At 41.8% G+C, this 17,620-nt stretch overlaps 2 protein-coding genes across 4 annotated transcripts in view; one reads left to right on the top strand and one right to left on the bottom strand.

Annotated features, from left to right (window-relative positions):
• Window positions 1-1,117: 1,117 nt before the first annotated feature.
• On the bottom strand, window positions 1,118-7,924 carry LOC133506684 (probable RNA-binding protein 46). 3 transcript variants are annotated; one of them, XM_061831060.1, is made up of 10 exons: window positions 7,671-7,924; window positions 6,322-6,504; window positions 6,021-6,201; window positions 5,794-5,950; window positions 5,595-5,718; window positions 3,843-3,937; window positions 2,996-3,371; window positions 2,710-2,909; window positions 2,344-2,478; window positions 1,118-1,632 (listed from the first exon to the last, which is right to left on the bottom strand). In XM_061831060.1, exons 2-10 carry the CDS (start codon window positions 6,488-6,490, stop codon window positions 1,501-1,503), a joined length of 1,569 nt encoding a protein of 522 aa, XP_061687044.1. In that variant the 5' UTR covers window positions 6,491-6,504; window positions 7,671-7,924; the 3' UTR covers window positions 1,118-1,500. The 3 variants fall into 3 exon arrangements, with proteins under 3 accessions (XP_061687044.1, XP_061687043.1, XP_061687045.1); XM_061831059.1 differs by lacking the exon at window positions 7,671-7,924 and adding an exon at window positions 7,388-7,557; XM_061831061.1 differs by lacking the exons at window positions 2,344-2,478; window positions 7,671-7,924 and adding an exon at window positions 7,388-7,556.
• Window positions 7,925-8,665: 741 nt separating this feature from the next.
• The window catches only part of LOC133505796 (cilia- and flagella-associated protein 251-like), a 48,688-nt gene continuing 39,733 nt past the window's right edge, over window positions 8,666-17,620 (top strand). The window contains exon 1 of the mRNA XM_061829258.1: window positions 8,666-9,144. The gene's annotated coding sequence lies outside the window, so the exon portion shown is untranslated. The remainder of the gene's footprint in view (window positions 9,145-17,620) is intronic.

Genomic DNA, 17,620 nt, shown 5'->3' with positions numbered 1-17,620 from the left:
AATCACTTTCCTTGCAACATTCCAACTTTCAGTAAATTAAAAAAAAATCCTGTAAAAATAAAAGAAATGATGGCAGTATAAAATGACACCAATTTTGTGTCTTCGTATACTTTGGCGTAATTTTTGTGATAGTATCACGGTATTTATTTTTCATAAAAATGGTTCTGTATTCACAAAATCACTGCTTTATTTGTTGTACATTACAACTTGTTTTTTGTATCATTTGTCCATTTTAATTCTCGTAAGATTGGATTTATTCTCTTAAAAGTACCGTTTTTTTTTTAAATCTGAGTACTTTGACTAATAAGTACAAGTTATTACTTGACGAATATTTTTAAACTCACTAATGTAAATTATTTCATTGTATAACTGTATTATATATATATATATATATATATATATATATATATATATATATAATAATAATACAATAATAAACTTACAAGTATAAGTCCAGAAAGTTTCTCGTCAAATGTAAAACTATATTCTTGGAAAAAAAAAATTGTATTTTCTTAAACAGGTTTCATACTTCTCATCAAGTGATACTAAGTAATTTCAATTGAGGATAAGAGGCTTCGAAAATGGACATGGACTATAAATCTATCCTACACATCAGTATTAAAATAATTACATACTTAAAAAAAAAATCATAAACATTTTGAATGCATTTTTTATAATCAGCACCTCAACCTCCACAAACAAAAATATCATTTTTAATCTGATAATTGTTTCTGACCTCCAACTCCAATGCTCAATGCAACAAAAATCCCCAAGACCTCAACGATCATGGGCCAGATTCGGCCCGCCACACAATTTTATGTGGCCCTCGAAGGCAAATTATTTGTATCAACTTTTAAGTTCAAATCTGTATCAAGATTTCATACTGTCACGTCATATTAATGATGACATTTTTGTGTTACAAAACAACAATGGTTGACAAGCCCATGACTCTTGATTTCTGATTCCAAAACTGGTTCATAAATTTCATTTGAAAATATGATGAGGCGGTTTCGCAGTCGTAACGGCCCTCTGAGGGGAACCATAAGCAGACTGTGGCCCGCGCCAAAAACGACTTTGACACCCCTGATTTAGACCAAAGTAAATGTGGACGACTTCATAAAGATAACATTTTTTTTATTTGAGGCTGTCCACAGCGACATTCAAAATCTGCTGAAGATTGCAACTGATAAATGTTATTGACAGAAGAAGAAATGAACGATGGTCTGGAGCAAAAATGAAGCTTGGAAAAAAACAAGATGCACATGTACAATATAACAGTCATATATATATACAACAATAAAACAATATTTTTCCAAGTCATTTCAAAGATGTCGTCATCAGAATGGCTATTGATAACGGGAGGCCATCTTCTTAACAGGTCTGACTGACAACTGATAGCTTGAAGTTAGCTATGAATGTCTTTTAAGTGTAGAACTGACCAGAGTGAACGTGCCGTCCTCAGCTGAGGAAAGTAATGAAGGCTACGGGTGGTGACTTTGTCTAACAGTCCATGTGAGTGTGCATGTTACCAATACTCCACAGTACGTATTCTGCAGCCAGCTCTTTCGCGACATCCACCTGCACGCATGCCTTGTCTGGTATGAAGACTTCTTGTGTCAGCGGCATCACCACCTATAGACACAAACACACGCAGTGAGTGTCACAAAGCAGCGTGTTGATTGGTGGAAAAATACCAGCGACAGTAGCCTTTTTTTTTTTTCTAACTCTGCGATCACAGAAAATTTCCTTTTGAAGTATTTTGCTAGCGGCTCGTATTTTTTTTTTTTCTGAAAGCTCTGCTCCTTAAAAGAACTTCACTCATCGAAATGGCTCAACAATGACTTAGATTTCAAATCTTTTTTTTTTTTTAATTAGATCTCTGTCGGGGCGGCACGGTGGACCAGTTGCTAAAGCGTTGGCCTCACAGTTCTGTGTTCCAGGGTTCAACCCGGATCCTCCTGTGTGGAGTTGGCATGTTCTCCCCATGCCTCTGGGCACTCTGGTTTCCTCCCACATTCCAAAAACCTGCAGCATTAATTGGACACTCTAAAATTGCCCCTAGGTGTGATTGTGAGTCCAATTGTTGTCTGCCGCCAGGTGCCCTGCGATTGGCATTGCTATAGAACGGCAGATACTCTTTACTATTGACTACGTAAGCACAGTATTCAAACGAAATTACTTTTATTGGGTTTATCTCATACAAAATTTTAAAAATGCACGTGCTCCTTCAAAGCGTAGCAGGTTATGCGGTGTGACGCGCACACCTCACTGGCGACGACCCGTCTGCTACAGAAAATATTTTCCACTTTGAAATGTGCCATGTGATGGCGTAGCGGTACACACGTCTGACTTTGGTGCATGGGATCGATTCCCACTTAGCGATGGTGTTGACGTCTGCCCTGCGGCTGACTGGCGACCAACTCTGGGTGAAGTCCGCCTTTCACCCGAAGCTGGAATAGGCTCCGGCTCTCCCGTGACCTTTGAGAGGATAAGCGGCTTGGATCATGGATGGATGAATGTGCTATATTTTCCAAATAGATTTCTACGCCATTCACAGTTCTTGCAATGAAAAATGAGTCGGCGGGTGGCGGTTGTACGGAGAATGCGTGTAGCTGGAATGTGCCGCGAGCTAAGTGCATTAAAAAAAAAAACAAAAAAAAAAAACTCATGCGTGAGTGGACTGATGAATGCTAATGTCGTCATCATCACCTTGTAAACCAGCAGGAAGCCCCCTTCTGGAGCCAGCACAAAGAAGAGCTCGTAACATGGGGGCAGCAAGTTGTTCACGCAGCAATACAACTCCAGCCGACTCACAGCGGAGCCGAACTGGTTTGGTCGGAGCAGCTGCAATTTGCCGCGGAACAGCTGACAGCCACGACCGAGCGAGAACACACCCTGGTCCCTTAGAACTGAACAAATAAGGAAGGACAAAGGTGAAACAAAATATTGCCCGCCGTCTTGGTTCTGAAGGAACTGAAGTGGTCTGATCTCATACGTGGTGCTCCGGGAGTCCGAGAGCTCCACTGGACATGAGGGTTCATGGATTCCACAGCGTAGCTCTCATCCGTGCCAGCATGCTGCCGGTTGACCACCCCCGTGGCTCCACCTTTTTGTGCCTTGCTTTGCCGCCCGCCTTTCCAGCCGGATTTCCTCGACGCCCCTTCGTAGGTATCCAGAGTCACGACCACGGCGTTTCCGTCGATGTTGGTTCCATTCATCGCCCTGGCGGCATCGACGGCATCCCTGTGGCAGCTAAAGTGAACGAAGGCGTGGTGGGTGAACTTCCGCACCCGCGCCACTGCGTCTGGTTTGAAGCGCTCAAACTCGCACTGCAGGGTTTCCACTGTGGTGCTCGGCAAGAGGTTCCGTACCTGAAATGCATGTCAGACTTTCAGAATAAAAGAGTGCTTTGCGGTATGGACATGTTATGGTTTTATTTTGACAAACATGCTTGTGCGATTGATTGCTTTGGCCTTGGCACGATACCAAAATGAAGACTTCGGAACTCTTATACCTTCATAGAGTACCTCGATACCGGTACCGAAACGATACCAGGTCAAAAAGAGAAAACCAAAGTAAAAAGCAGTGGAATAATAGCGACCCAAACAAGTTCAAAATCTTTCTATTTTTGTCAATTCAAATATTTTGGGTTTCTGTTAGCGAGCAGGTTATTTCTTCAAAGGATAGAGAACAGAATATGATTCTGAGGGGTGTGCAATGGTTAGGTAGGTGCCATATTCTTTTTGCTGACTCTGTGTCACGGTTCGGTTTCGGTACCGGTACTCCGTGACGAATCAAATTGTTTAGAAAGCAATCATTCATCAGATCAAGACTTGACTAACTTGGACTGCTTTGATGGAATCTTGGTTGGCTCCCTTCCTGTTCTGGTCCCACTTGGCCCAGTTCACCCAGATCTGCTTGCCCCACAACCTCACCCCTACGGTGAGAAGATGACAGTCAGCAAACTCATAAAGACGCACGGCATTATAGGGCGCGCCTTCAATGAATGGCCAATTTTAAATTTTCCCCCCCACATATCGGGCACATCGCATTATAAGGTGCATAGAATAGACACGACAGGGAGGACATGGAGCAGGTGGAGAAACAATGAGAAAGATGGAGACGCGCACTGGAAAGGAGAGGAATGAAGATTAGCCCAAGTAAAACAGAATATATGTGTGCGAATGAGAGGGGCGGAGGAGGAAGTGAAGAAGGAAGTGCGCGACAAGTGCACAGATGAAGAGACCCAGCAGAGGCCTTTAGCCTAATTTCGGTGTCCGGGGCAAACGGCCTCTGCCGCCTGGAAGCTCGGCTAGCGGCCCGCCGCCGGAGCTCACTCGTCAGACTCTGCGTCATTCCCGTCCGAAGAACCATCCGAATATTCAGTATGAATTATAGCCACAGGTTCAAATCTGTATGAAAGTATTCCTCCGTCTTCCCGATCAACCAATACTGCTATTTCTTCATCAGATGAAGATAAATACGAGAAATCGGCGCTGGGCATACTTCAAATGGCGTCCCATGTAATCGAGCCTTTGTTGCGGCACGTAACACGTCACATCTGCGCATGTAGGTCATGTGACTCGCGAAAATGGCAGCGCCCCTGAAAGTTTGTAATTGTCGATAAAAATCTTGTCAAAACACTATTAAATGAGAGAGGATTTGATGTCACATTGTCAAAATAGAGTTGTTGTTTCTTTCGGCTTGTCCCTTTCAGGGTCGCCATAGCATGTCATCTCAGATGAACGCACATATATGTTTGGCACAATTTTTACACCGGATGCCCTTCCTGACGCAACCCTTCTCAGGGAGTGGAGGCCCCCCCTGGGATACGAACCCACAACCCCTGGTTTACCAAACCAGTGCTCTAACCACTGAGCTACGGAGCCACCTATTGTCATTTTGACTTTTTTTTTTTTTTTTAATTGTCAAAATAGAGTACATATTACATGAACTATTTGATACACTGTTCATGCAAAGCACTGGATCACCTTGGCACAACCTAATGGAGGATTAAAGCACAGACGATAGAGTGCCCAAAAACCCAATTCTGTATTTTAAATATAGAAAGCAAAACTGTTTGGGAGCATCATTCAGCTTTCAACATCCACTGCTAAATATATTCTGGGAGCAATAATTCAGTTTTACACCAAGAAAAACAGACGGGGATATCATTGCGGGTTAAAAAAAATAATAATAATGGAACAAAGTTGGACGTGACATCTCAAATTTATAGTTAATAGTTGGCTTGGTTTGGTTAGCAATGTATTTTTTTGTTTGTTGACATTTTCAGCGTAAGTTTGCAAAAAATTGTTCTTAAAAAAGTTCTGATGGGAATGTAATGTGAACCTTTTAATGAGCCGTGTAAACTTCAATGGATGAAACTGAGTGACCACAGTGCGTACGTCTGATGTTGCTCACGGTGGTCAAAGGGGGCGCTCACGGCCTTTGTGTGTTTGCTCAGAGATGGCCAAAAATTAGAGGGAACATTGCCCGGCATGCACCCCGCGCTACTTCTTCTACAGGTGAAAATGGAGAACATTACAGGAACACGTGAGTGAAACTGCTTACTTCTGGCTGGGACGAAAACTTACTCGCCATCAATGCCTTCCGGGCAAACGCCGCCGCCTTGTGGGTCTCGTACTCTAAAAAAGCGTAGCCTTGGTTTTTGCTCGTGTAGCTTGGAAGCACGGTGACGTCCAAAAGACCCTCCGTTACCTAGGAGGGTCAGTGTGATTTTGATGTGAGGACCATCCGACATTCATTCACAGACAAAGACGTCCTTGTGTGTACCTCATTGACCTTCTCCATGATCTCCCCTTTACTCTTGTCCTTGGGAATGCAGCCAAGGAAGAGGCTGCATTTATTCAGGGAGCGGGAAACGCCGATGAACTTTCCTCGGCGGACCTCGTAGTTATTCAACATCTGGACAGCTTTTCGGGCCGCCTCCCTGGAACACAGTCACAGTCGTTCTTATCATTCACCTCAAAGCTTCGACATGCTCAAACGTTGGGCTTTACCGGTCAGTGTACATCACGAAGGCGTAGCCGCGGTTCTGTCCGTTGAACTGCATCATGAGCCTCATCTCATAGATGGTTCCAGCTCTCGCGAACAGAGGGACGAGCTCGTCTTCATACATGTCGGTTGGGATCTTGCCAACAAAGACCTCGCAGTCAATGCGTGGTGCGGGACCCTCCCAGTCTGCAGATAGAGACATGAGTCCGTTCTTAAAGTGTTCAAGAAATCCATCACACGTGTAAAGGTATAAATTACATATGCAAAATAGGGAGCTCAGAACATCTGTTTTGCATTTCCACTCACTTGGTGGCGGTCCGCCGTACCTCCTCTGCCCATTCTCCTGGATAAGATCATATCCCGTGCTGTCCATGAGGTTCACCAATGACAACTGAATGGCCTGTTCCTTCCTGAACTCTTCCATGCCACTCAGATGGATGATCCCCACCGAGGATGCTGCGCTCTGTTCTTCCATCACTTGGTCATCATCTATAAAACAGGATTTTTGCAATAGTAATAAAGTGTACACGGCCCTTCACAAGCAAAAATAACCATTCAAAAGGGTTAGGGTCTCCCCCTCCCCTTATTAAAAAAAAAGGGGGGGGAGACTTGGTGATAATAGGGAAGCTGAAAACCACTTTTATTCACAACATTATTACATGTTATTTACGTTCAGTTAAACTTTCATGACAGCTAAATCCATCCATCCGTTTTCTTAGCCGCTTTTCCTCACAAAGGGGGTGCTGGACAAACAACCACACTCACAATCACACTTACGGGCAATTTAGAGTGTCTCACCAAATAATGTTGCAAGTTTTTGGGATGTAGGAGGAAAACCGGAGTGCCCGGAGAAAACACACGCAGGCAGGGGAGAACATGCAAATTCCACACAGGCGTGGCCTGGATTGAACCCGGGTCCTCAGAACTGCGAGGCCCACGCTTTCGAGCAACGTCATCGTGATGCCTGATAGTTAAACAATTAACGTAATTAACAAGCTAAAGTTTAAATTAACAATGATAAATCTATCGTCCAAACATCGATGGGGGTGGGTGGGGGGAGTGTGGGCTACATGTTGCTCTCTTTTGTAACGCATGCTACTGGCACAATTATGCTAATTTTCTCCTCGCCAAACTTTGTACCATACTCCAAAGTACAGCAAAAAGGTAGAAAACAACTATCATAAAATTAAAAGCAAAGAGGGGAAAACACAATATCAATTATATGATATAACAAGATATTATATAGAGAATATACGATATCAGTTATAGAAGCGTCAGGTTAAATTAAGTAACGTTCGCCTTCAAGCTAACTGCTGTTTTTTGCTAACCAGTTTCTGTACGATATTTATGAAGACTCACTTAAAACACTTACAATTTCTCGCTTCCGCCATTCAGTCCGGAGTATTTTATCGAATTACAAAACGAATTTAAAATCCAAATTTGATAGTTTGGGAATGTTTTTCGGGAAAGTTCTACGGTCCAACTCGACACGTCCACACCTGTTAAGGCCGATCAACTATTTGATTGACGTGAATGCCAGCGAATCAGCGGTGGCCATTTTAGGATGACCGTTGCCAATGTACAGTAAGAATATTACAGAAGCGAAAAGAATAGTAATATTTATAATACAATTTAAAAAATTGTCTAACTCATACCTGTAAAAAAAATGGGGTAAAAATAACCATCTTGTTTGAACCTCACAAGTAAAGATGCAAAGTGTCCTAACTTTCCACGATTGAACAAATATTCAATTTCACCACGAAAATGGCTACCAAAAAATGGTTGTTGTTCCGGTGGAATTGCAAATGTTTTAGCATGGTGTGGAATCGCTGAGCTCCCCCTTTCCCTGCATTTGCGTGCTTTTCAACATCTCTTTGACCGGACGCCAGGGTGGATTCTGCCCTGTTCACGATCACATGCTGGGCCCTCGGGGATATCGCCATGGAGGAGTCCAATTTTTTGGCGAAAATGGTGCCGCTGAATATGCTGGAAAGAATCAGGTTAGTAGTTGGAAGTGCAAAAGAAAGAAAGCAGCTGTAATATTTACCAAAAAAAAAAAAACTCTTATATAATCTACGTAATGGCAAAACAACCCACCACAAAAAGTATTGTTTTAATAGTTTAAATGACTTGACATGATTTGTTTAAAAAGTCAATAACCATAAAAGGGGAAAAAAGGGAATTAGGCATACTAATTATTTTTTTTATAAATGTCGATAATAAAACAAATACCACCGTTCAAAAAGTTAGAAATTCAAATAAAACAACATTTTGATACATACAATTGCATTTTAATAGTATATCCATTTTCCATGACGCTTATGCTCACAAGGGTCAAACGAGAGCCGGAGCCGATCCCAGTTTACATTGGGCGAAGGGCAGACGACACCCTCAACTGGTCGCAGGTCAGTCAGGGCACAAGCGGAATCGGAATCGAACCCATGCCGCTCGCACCAGTCAGGCGTGTGTACCACTACACCATCAGTGACCTCATTTTAATTGATGATAACAGAAATACTGTTCTAAATAGTAAAGAAATAATTTTAATGTTTTGATTAAAAAAAAGAATAATTTCACGGGTAGATCGTTTTTCAAAACTTTCTTGTTCCGCCACACGAACAAAAGCGTCATTTCTGAGCGCCTGGTTGAATGCGGGTCTTGACGTCATTTTCATGCGACGGCCATTAGTCAAGTGAGATGAGCCGACAACTAGCGTTAGCCTTACGGTCTCTACAGCGGTAGCGATTAGCGGCATTGAAAACCAAATTACTCCCGTCAGGAAAGCCATTTGCTCCCACCAAGACGCGACGCTTCCCCGTCAAAAGACAGACGCCGCGATTGAGGAGAAGGGATCGTCCGAGTCGCATATCACTCCCGACTCCTTTGAGCCAAGCGGCGTTTTTTTCAGCAGCACCCCCGCGCGGACGGATGCTAAGTTAGCCGGGTTCGCTAACGTGGTCGCCCTCTGCCGTGCCAGTGTGCTCCACACTGGGTCGGAAAGACACGAAAGCAGGGCATCGAACTACCGGAGGCTCCGGCTTTTCCACCTGAGACCCGTGTGGATACTTCGCAGGGGTTACACCGCCGCGAGGATTTACAGGAGAGCCACGCCGTCCTCGCGCTTGTGAGGTAAACACACTTGGGCTTTTTCACACACACGAGCCGGGGAGCGAGGCACCACTTCACGGGCCTAGCATTTTAGCATTAGCGTGTTAGCCTGTTAACTGTAGTCCGCCTAACGTGATTGTTCTCCCTAAAAGATTCACGCTTTTATTTGCATTTCTTTCCCTAAAGCTCAACCAAGTGGATTGCGTCCAATTTGTTTACATGGTTGGCGTAATTTAAAACAAAAGACTTCACTCAAAGGAGCTAGTTCACATCTAAATCCCCAACTCTTTGAGAAACTTTGTGCAGTGTCCCATTTAAAGAAGTTTAACTTCATCCCCACATCACATGTTCTTGGGGGACTTTGACTCATACTGGAGCACCTTCCTTCTTGACCCTCTCATGTTTTAATATTTGTGTATTTCAAGATGGTAAAACAAAACTTGCTCAATTATAACAACAACAGGAGACAACTAGCGTGCTTTGAGGTGACCAAATTTACCAACAACGGTATAGATTGGATAGATTACTACAGTAAACCCATGGCCACTGCCTGAAGACTAGCGTAATCGAAGTAATATTCCGGCAGAGGTCCCACAAGCAGGCGAGGCTCCTCGGAGAAAGCGGGGTGATAAACTTCTCAAGATGATGCGCAGAAAGGTCCGGCAAGGCGAGAGCAAAGCCGATGCTAACAGCTAGCTTCACAACATTGGCAAAAGTAACAACGTGGAGTTGTTTACAGTGCTATATTTTTTGAGTGTTTCAATTTAAGAGTTCTTCAAGATACTAGCTGTCGCCTGGACATTTTTTTCCTCTTTTTGCTTTGACTTGCTAGTGCAAAAAGTTTGAATGCTGTGTGATGGCAGCGAATTTAGCAAGTACTACTGTTGCAAATAGTGAAAAAATATAAAAAAAAGAGGTTTCCAACTATTTATGCCCACTCATAGTTGAAGTTTGCTCCCACGTGAAACATAAAACGAGAATTACACATTGTGTGTTTATGGCAAATGAATAGCTGAGCTGTCTAGTCTGCTAACTTAATGCTATAATAGTATTTATTCTGCAGTGACATAACCCATTAAGCAATGAGTCGAACACAAACACTGTGGCAATGCATGTGATCAGACAATATAACATTACTCTATCGTATATACTTTATCCTCTGTGAATAACGACTATATTAGTGCTGTACTGATGAGGTGGGTCACATTAGAAATCTAAGTGAACCATATAGCTGCCAGTCTTATACTGCCCATAGGTGGCCAAGGTGGGCACACGAGAAAGACCACCACAATGGCCATTGAATTGATGCAGTGTGAAAAAAAATAATAATTCTATTTGACTTAGTAATAAACAAATGATGAATGATTTGAGATGCGTGTTTTGAGGTACGAGTACGGTGTAATGTAAACTGTATCTCAAGGCACTGCCGCCCAAGTATTTAAAAATGACATTATATATCACTGAGTCCAAAACGTAATAAAATGGCAAATGCCAAAGTAGTAATTGGTATTTTTTTCAGTTTGCGGAGAGGCGACATCCACACTAGCATCCTCACACTTCCAGAATGTTTTTGTTGAAAACAAATCAGCTGTTGTAAAACGAGTCTTACATGATATCAACGGTTCTTGGGATTGAGATTTGGGGCATACTCATTTTTTTTAACAAATGAATATCGGCAGTAATTAGCATTTATGCAGGTGCTGCCTACTATTCACAAATTTTTACCTCGGGCAGCAGCTTGATCCGGAAACTCGTCGAATAGCGAGAGTTCACTGTGTAAGAGAAGAGACAGTCACTTATTGACAGATTAGGACACTCGGGTTTAACCTAGTGTGACCTACAGCCCGGAGTTCCTACGCTACTTATAGATCCGTGTCCATTTAAAAGAGTCATGCGTATTTTTATATTTTTTGGTAACAATTCAAAACGCCCACTAGCAGAAAACCAGACGAGTGGTTAGGATTGCCTCTTGTGTGGGGTTTGTACGTTCACTTTATGCTTGCGTAAATTTTCACTGGGTACTTTTGTACATTGTTACAAAATAAGAGGAACCAACCGATCTGATAATTATTACAAATACAAGTTAAAAAAGCCGAGGAAACAAGATTTTAACTGGGCTTAATTATCCGGGACAGACAAAGCTATCCCCTTTTTCGTGTCAGGTAGTTAGCCAGATCCCTCCGGTTTTCATCAGGCCGGATGCTGACCCGTCTTGTATTTTGACTGCGGCTTGGATAAACGCCTACATGGTTGTCTCAATGAGAGTTATTCCATGTTGTATTTAAAGGATCTTTGTCATAAAAATCTCTCTCTCTCTCTTCTCTCTCTCTCTCTCTCTTCTCTCTCTCTCTCTCTCTCTCTCTCTCTCTCTCTCTCTCTCTCTCTCTCTCTCTCTCTCTCTCTCTCTTTATATATATATATATATCGGTATTATTGTTGAATATTTTTATCTTTACTTTATCGGCTTGATTATCTAAATACAACCCCACTCCCACATTGACAACAGAGACAAACATTCAAGTATATTTTGATCCAGGACCCGCCTCTGTGGAATTTGGATGTTAACCCCCGTGCCTGCATGGGTTTTCTCCGGGCACTCCGGTTTCCTCCCTCATCCCAAAAACATGCAACATTAATTGGACTCTCTAAATTGGCTGTGTGGCTGTTTGTCTCTCTTTGCCCTGCGATTGGGTGGCAACCAGTCCTGGGTGTACCCTGCTTCCTCCCCATTGACAGCTGGGAAAGGTTCCAGCACTCCCGCGACCCTCATGAGGATAAGCTGTTAAGAGAATGGATGGATGGATAGAAGATAACCTTGGTAACGCTGTTCTCTCGCACTAATCTCAGGATTCCACAAAAGTCAGCGCAGCTCTGCATACCTTTTCACATTGACTGTATAGTGAGTCCTGCTTGATATTGGCTCTGGACCTTCTCCCAGCAGCCGAGCCGCCAAGTCATGTTCGGAAAAACTGTATGGGGCTGGATTTTGTAAATTAGATACACTTTTCTTTCCAATTCAGTTGAAATTCAGAAGGTCTTGGTCACAGACGCATTTTCATGAAAAAGCATATAGCAGAAGATGTATTTGATTATTTAATTTCACTCTTGATGGGTGTGCAGGCATCTGAACTGGAGGTGGCAGAAATGAAGATGTTGAGGTTCTCGCTCGGAGTGACCAGGTTGGATAGGATTAGAAATGAGCTCATTAGAGGGACAGCCAAAGCTGGATGTTTTGGAGACAAGATTCGAGAGAGCAGACTTCGATGGTTTGGACATGTTCAGAGGCGAGAGAGTGAGTATATTGGTAGAAGGATGCTGAGGATGGAGCTCCCAGGCAAAAGAGCGAGAGGAAGACCAAAGAGAAGGTTTATGGATGTGGTGAGGGAAGACATGAGGGCAGTTGGTGTTAGAGAGGAAGATGCACGAGATAGGCTCAGATGGCAAAAGATGACACGCTGTGGCGACCCCTAACGGGACAAGCCGAAAGGAAAAGAAGAAGAAGAAGAAGAAGATGGGTGTGCAGGCACTCTAGATACACAACTATTTATGTACATCCTATGAAATCATTTTAGCATATGCTGCTTTTGAGTAAGATTATTTGTTCTTAACTGTCGTTTAAAAATGATTTAACCACTGTTCATATAAGTACATTAAAAAATAAAGGAACATCAACACCACCTTTGCAAAAGTGTAATCTTAAAGTGAATTTGTGCCATATATTAGTCCCACACTTCTTAGAATCAGAACCAACTGTATTGGCCTAATATGTTGAAGCACGCAAATAATTTGTCTCTGGTAGTTGCAGCCACTCTCATCCTAGAGCAAACAAGCTACGATAATGAAATATACATTTAGGTTTATCTTTAGGACATAAACACAAAGGTACAGCAAGTCATTGTTAAGCAAAAAGTATCCAGTTGTGTGGTAATACTGATATAATGACAGTTGTGCGAAAGACATTGTGCAATATAAAGTGTTGAAAGTCAACAGTAAAACATATTGACAAAACCCAAAACACCTTATCCATTTTTTTTTTCAACAGAAGTGTAAAAATGTATTTTACCACCTTAAAACCAATAAAATAATACAAGATTAAGCAGGATAACAGGTGAGAAAATGTTTGGTGACAATGTGTATGTCCTCCTATTAACATTCCCGTTATGGGGTGTATAATACATTTAAAACAATGAAAACATGGTCCATCATAAAATATATTGAGCAAAAATTGAATTTTGGGTGTTGTAAAATGCCAAAGAAAAACGATAAGCATGGTTAATTCTTTGCTGTCCTGAACACTCGTAGTTTACCGGGAGGTTTCGTAATTCTTCAAGAGCATTTTTCCTGAGAATTTCGCTCAAAGTTCCAGCTGTACAATCTCATTGGCTCTTCTTCCTTGGACAATTAAGTTGATCTCATGGGCGTCATAAGTTTGTCAGAAGAGGCGTGTTTTTGTATTTGTCCTTTAAAAGATTACAGAGCACACATAATCAGAATCATCATTTTGCCAAGTTTGTCAAAAACAAAAGGAATTCGTCTGGTAGTCTGTAGGAATATTATACATTTTTTTTCATTTAAAGCAACGACTGAAGAATTGCTCTTTTTCACCATTCTCACGATTCATAATACATTGAAAGATTGCATATAGAGAACGAAAGTTTCTAAGTAAATGTCTTTGTTGATCAAACACAGTCTCTGTATCTGTGGAAACATGGTTATAAGATGTTATCACATTTTCTCCCTATTCTCGTAAACACTTGTATCATTCTTCGTCATTTATTGCCCATTATCGTTATTTGCCAGCAACAACCTCCTGAAATTTAATGAATACTCCATTACTGTTCTAGCTCTCCGTAAAACAGAGTCAAAGAGTTTAGGAACTTAAACTAAACATTTTGTGCATCATGATTTCTTACGCTTTCTGTGAGTTGCCATCTGGTGCATGTGCCTTGGTGACCAGGGGCCAGTAAGATAGAAGAAATGTATATTTTGCGTTCGTATGTGTCATGCTTGCTATGAGCGCACCAAAGACTACCGTGATTTCCGGCCTACAGAACGCACCTGATTATAAGCCTCACCCAGTACATTTGTAAAGGAAGTACCATTTGGTACATACATAAGCCACACCTGTGTTAAAGCCGCAAGTGCCCACATTGAAACACGAGATATTTACAAAGAAAGACAGTACGCAGAGTTTTAAAATTTTAATACCTCAGCTTAGCTTAACATAGCAACAACACGGTAGCACCAACTGGGCTGTTTTTTTTTTTTTTTTAAAGAAAAACACTGGTAAAAAAAAAAAAAAACAGCCACGGCAGCTACACAGTAGCAACAGGGTAGCACAGCACTAACAAGGCTGGTTGGAAAAAAACATACCGAAGTCACTGAGATGTAGCAGTAACATAGCAGCAACACGCTAGAGCAGCGCTGATGCTAGCGCGGCGCTAACAGGGCTGGTTTAAAAAAAAATACCGGTAAAAGTCACTTCCGCGACACACATATTCCACCGGTCTCACACTTACCTTTTCCGCTCGATTGCCCTCTTGCGGCCGTTAGAAAAAATGCACAATTTAGCTGCATCACCGCATAAGCCGCAGGGTTGAAAGCGTGTGGAAAAATGTTGCGGCTTATACTGTAGGAAGGAAATTATGGTAGTACAATTTTCTACGCACGTTAAAGATAGCTTTGTCGTCTTCTACGCACAATTGAGGTAGATTCTCCTTTTACATGCGCCTGAGGTAAATTCTTCTTCTACACAGGCTTGAGGTAGATTTACTTCTTCTAAAAAAATGCTGAAGGTAAAGTCTTCTTCTTCTACTACACATTGGAGGCATCTGTGCATCCCCAAACCCGAGTTTATTATAGGGAACAGTCATGTTTTAACCACTACGTTCAAACAAGTTTTTGTTGTACGTTTAAACTGATAGCCGATTTCTGACAAAAAACAGTATAAATATATATTCCAGCCGCATTGTTAAATATGCCTCAGGTTTCGCATCGATGGAAAAAAGTAGTAGTTGTCGCCTGGAAAAATAGGGGAAAATGAATCATCAAACTGGATGTTTTGGTTTGTCTATTATTAAGCGAAAGCTCCCTGGCAAAAATATTTGCCGCTTGGAAGCACATACCTTGGGTCAAACGTTTCCAATGTGTTTAGATGAGTCACCGCTTTTGCGACATATAAATGGCTACCATGTCTCTTCCAGCACAGATGACTTTGTGATTGCCTTCCACTGAGCTTCTTTGTTGTACGCGAAGCAGTTAAAAAAAAATGGTCCGCCAATTAAACGCACCAGTCACTTTTTTTTTTGGGGGGGGCAGTTGCTAGAGGGCTCGTAAATTTTGCTAAACAGCGTCGAAATCACTAAGTTGACAACAGTGAGTGCATGTCAACAGGAAGGTGGTTTCCACTATAAAAACTGCTAAAGAAATAATAAATTAAAAAGAAACACCTTGATAAATAGTCAAATTAATTGGATATCTTGTTGCTATTTTTATGGTTTAATGTACACAAGTTACTGTACTGTAATGCACTCGACCATAATTTGTGTGTTTTGAGACGTCTTTAAAGCATATATCCCAGAACCAGATTTTCAAAATCGCAACCCACTGTACTGTACTTATAACAGACCATCAGACCTCTTGACCGGTGTAAATAAATGAAACTGTGTAACTAGCGAGAGTCTCACAGGTGGCGACGCATTCCTAAAGCCTGAGAAGCTTCAGTAGTTGGAATGCCTTATCGCCTCAGTGTTTGTTTAAGATTAAAGGCTTGTTTTGCGGGAGCACGACGATAAGAGTGAGCGGGCCGCGAACAAGCTCACGTCATGGAGATCAGGAGGAATGGCCGAACGTTGGGAACAAAAAGCGCGTTGGGCCTTTTTCAGAGTGGTGTTCGGGCAGTGTGAGATTTAGGAAAGAGGAAATAAAAGGGCTTTTCTGTCGTTTCCCGTGAGAGAGACACATTTAGACATGCACGCACGTCAGCATGTGTCGGATGTGGCGTACGTGGCCATCAAGTGTGAGTGTCCTATTAGTTCATGCTTTAATTTGTCATCCTTTGCTTTCATACTTTTGTACTTAACAACCCCTCAGATGATTACGCGTCATTGACAGCACTGATACATTGTGCTTACTTCAGGCTTTACACAATAAGGACTTTTGGTGCTGATTAATGATGAGCGAGTTTAACAAAATTAACTTGTCAGGTCCTATTTCAAACAGCAATGTTAAAACAATATTACAACATGATAATAATGTGTTCCAACTTACTGTAATTAAATTACATTACTTTACTTAAAGTATCACACACCACAGAACCTTGACCACAGCAGATGTTTTTCCCTGTTTTGTTTTAATAATATACACTACCGGTATGTGATCCATTATTGCTGTCGTCGCTGTGATAACGAGTGTATCCAATAACGTTTGAACGAACAAGATAGAGCCCAGTGATCATAAAAAAACGGAATGCTATTTTAATGAATCAGATTTTATCGCAGTAGTCTGACATAATGCAATTGTGAAAGACCAAAATTCTCTTGTAGTCTGATCGAAGCTTTACTTGTTGTCTGTTTCAGATGTCTGTCTCACACTGTCGACATTTTTTTAAATAACTTTATTGGCTGTCAGATATTTACGGTACTACGTCAAAAGACTAAAAATAAAATGGTTGTATTAACAGACCATTGTAATGAAGCCCAGCACTCACTGTATACTTCAACCAGCGTGATGCTAAACCTACAGTGCAGTTCTTCATGATGTGGGGTTAAGGTCTGCTCACTTGGAAATGTATGCAGATTAGCTCTCTGACCCACATTCGTTCTCACTCTGTGGATGAATTATTTGTGTAGATCAAAACTGAGGTAAGACGCATGCTGTTGCTCCTAAATATTGACACTAGTATTGGGATGTCTAGGTATTTGTGGAAGTTTTTCTATCAAGGTCGGATAGAATTGTCTGAAGCCACTCCAATGGTGTTTCTGACCTTACTTTGCGGACTAAAAACAGAAAAGAGTCTTCCCCAAAAAGTTGCAGGCATCAGCCTATCCAAAATGGCTTGACTAATGTCCCTTTCTGCTACGTATACCTTACTCGCTATTGATACTTTTCCATTGATAAAAACACCTTCTACCAGGTATTGTTACAAGTACCTTGTCAAGTCAGGCTGATCCATTGTTATTCTAACAGGACATATTGCTGCATAACACCCAAAAATAAACATGCTAACATTAGCTTGCCCCAGACACTGCAGGATTTCGTTCCACAGGCACCACTTTGCTGTAGCCATGCCCTCAGTCTCCTCTCGGACAATATGAGTTTGTGTGAGAGACTCTTATTCTCCATTATTGGTGTTTGTCTCCTTTCAACTGAGCGGTTTTTATCGTTTTCCCCCCCTGTTAAGACTGCACTACTTGGGAAAACGATTGCGCAAACGGACTCCTTGGGGTTCTAGTTCAAACTTGTGAGAACTTTGAATCAGCTTCTAATCTAGGTGTTA

This window comes from Syngnathoides biaculeatus, chromosome 9, assembly GCF_019802595.1.
Source record: "Syngnathoides biaculeatus isolate LvHL_M chromosome 9, ASM1980259v1, whole genome shotgun sequence".
Taxonomy (NCBI): domain Eukaryota; kingdom Metazoa; phylum Chordata; class Actinopteri; order Syngnathiformes; family Syngnathidae; genus Syngnathoides; species Syngnathoides biaculeatus.
Note: the sequence above shows the minus strand (reverse complement) of the source record. Positions and strands in the feature narration are given on the sequence as shown.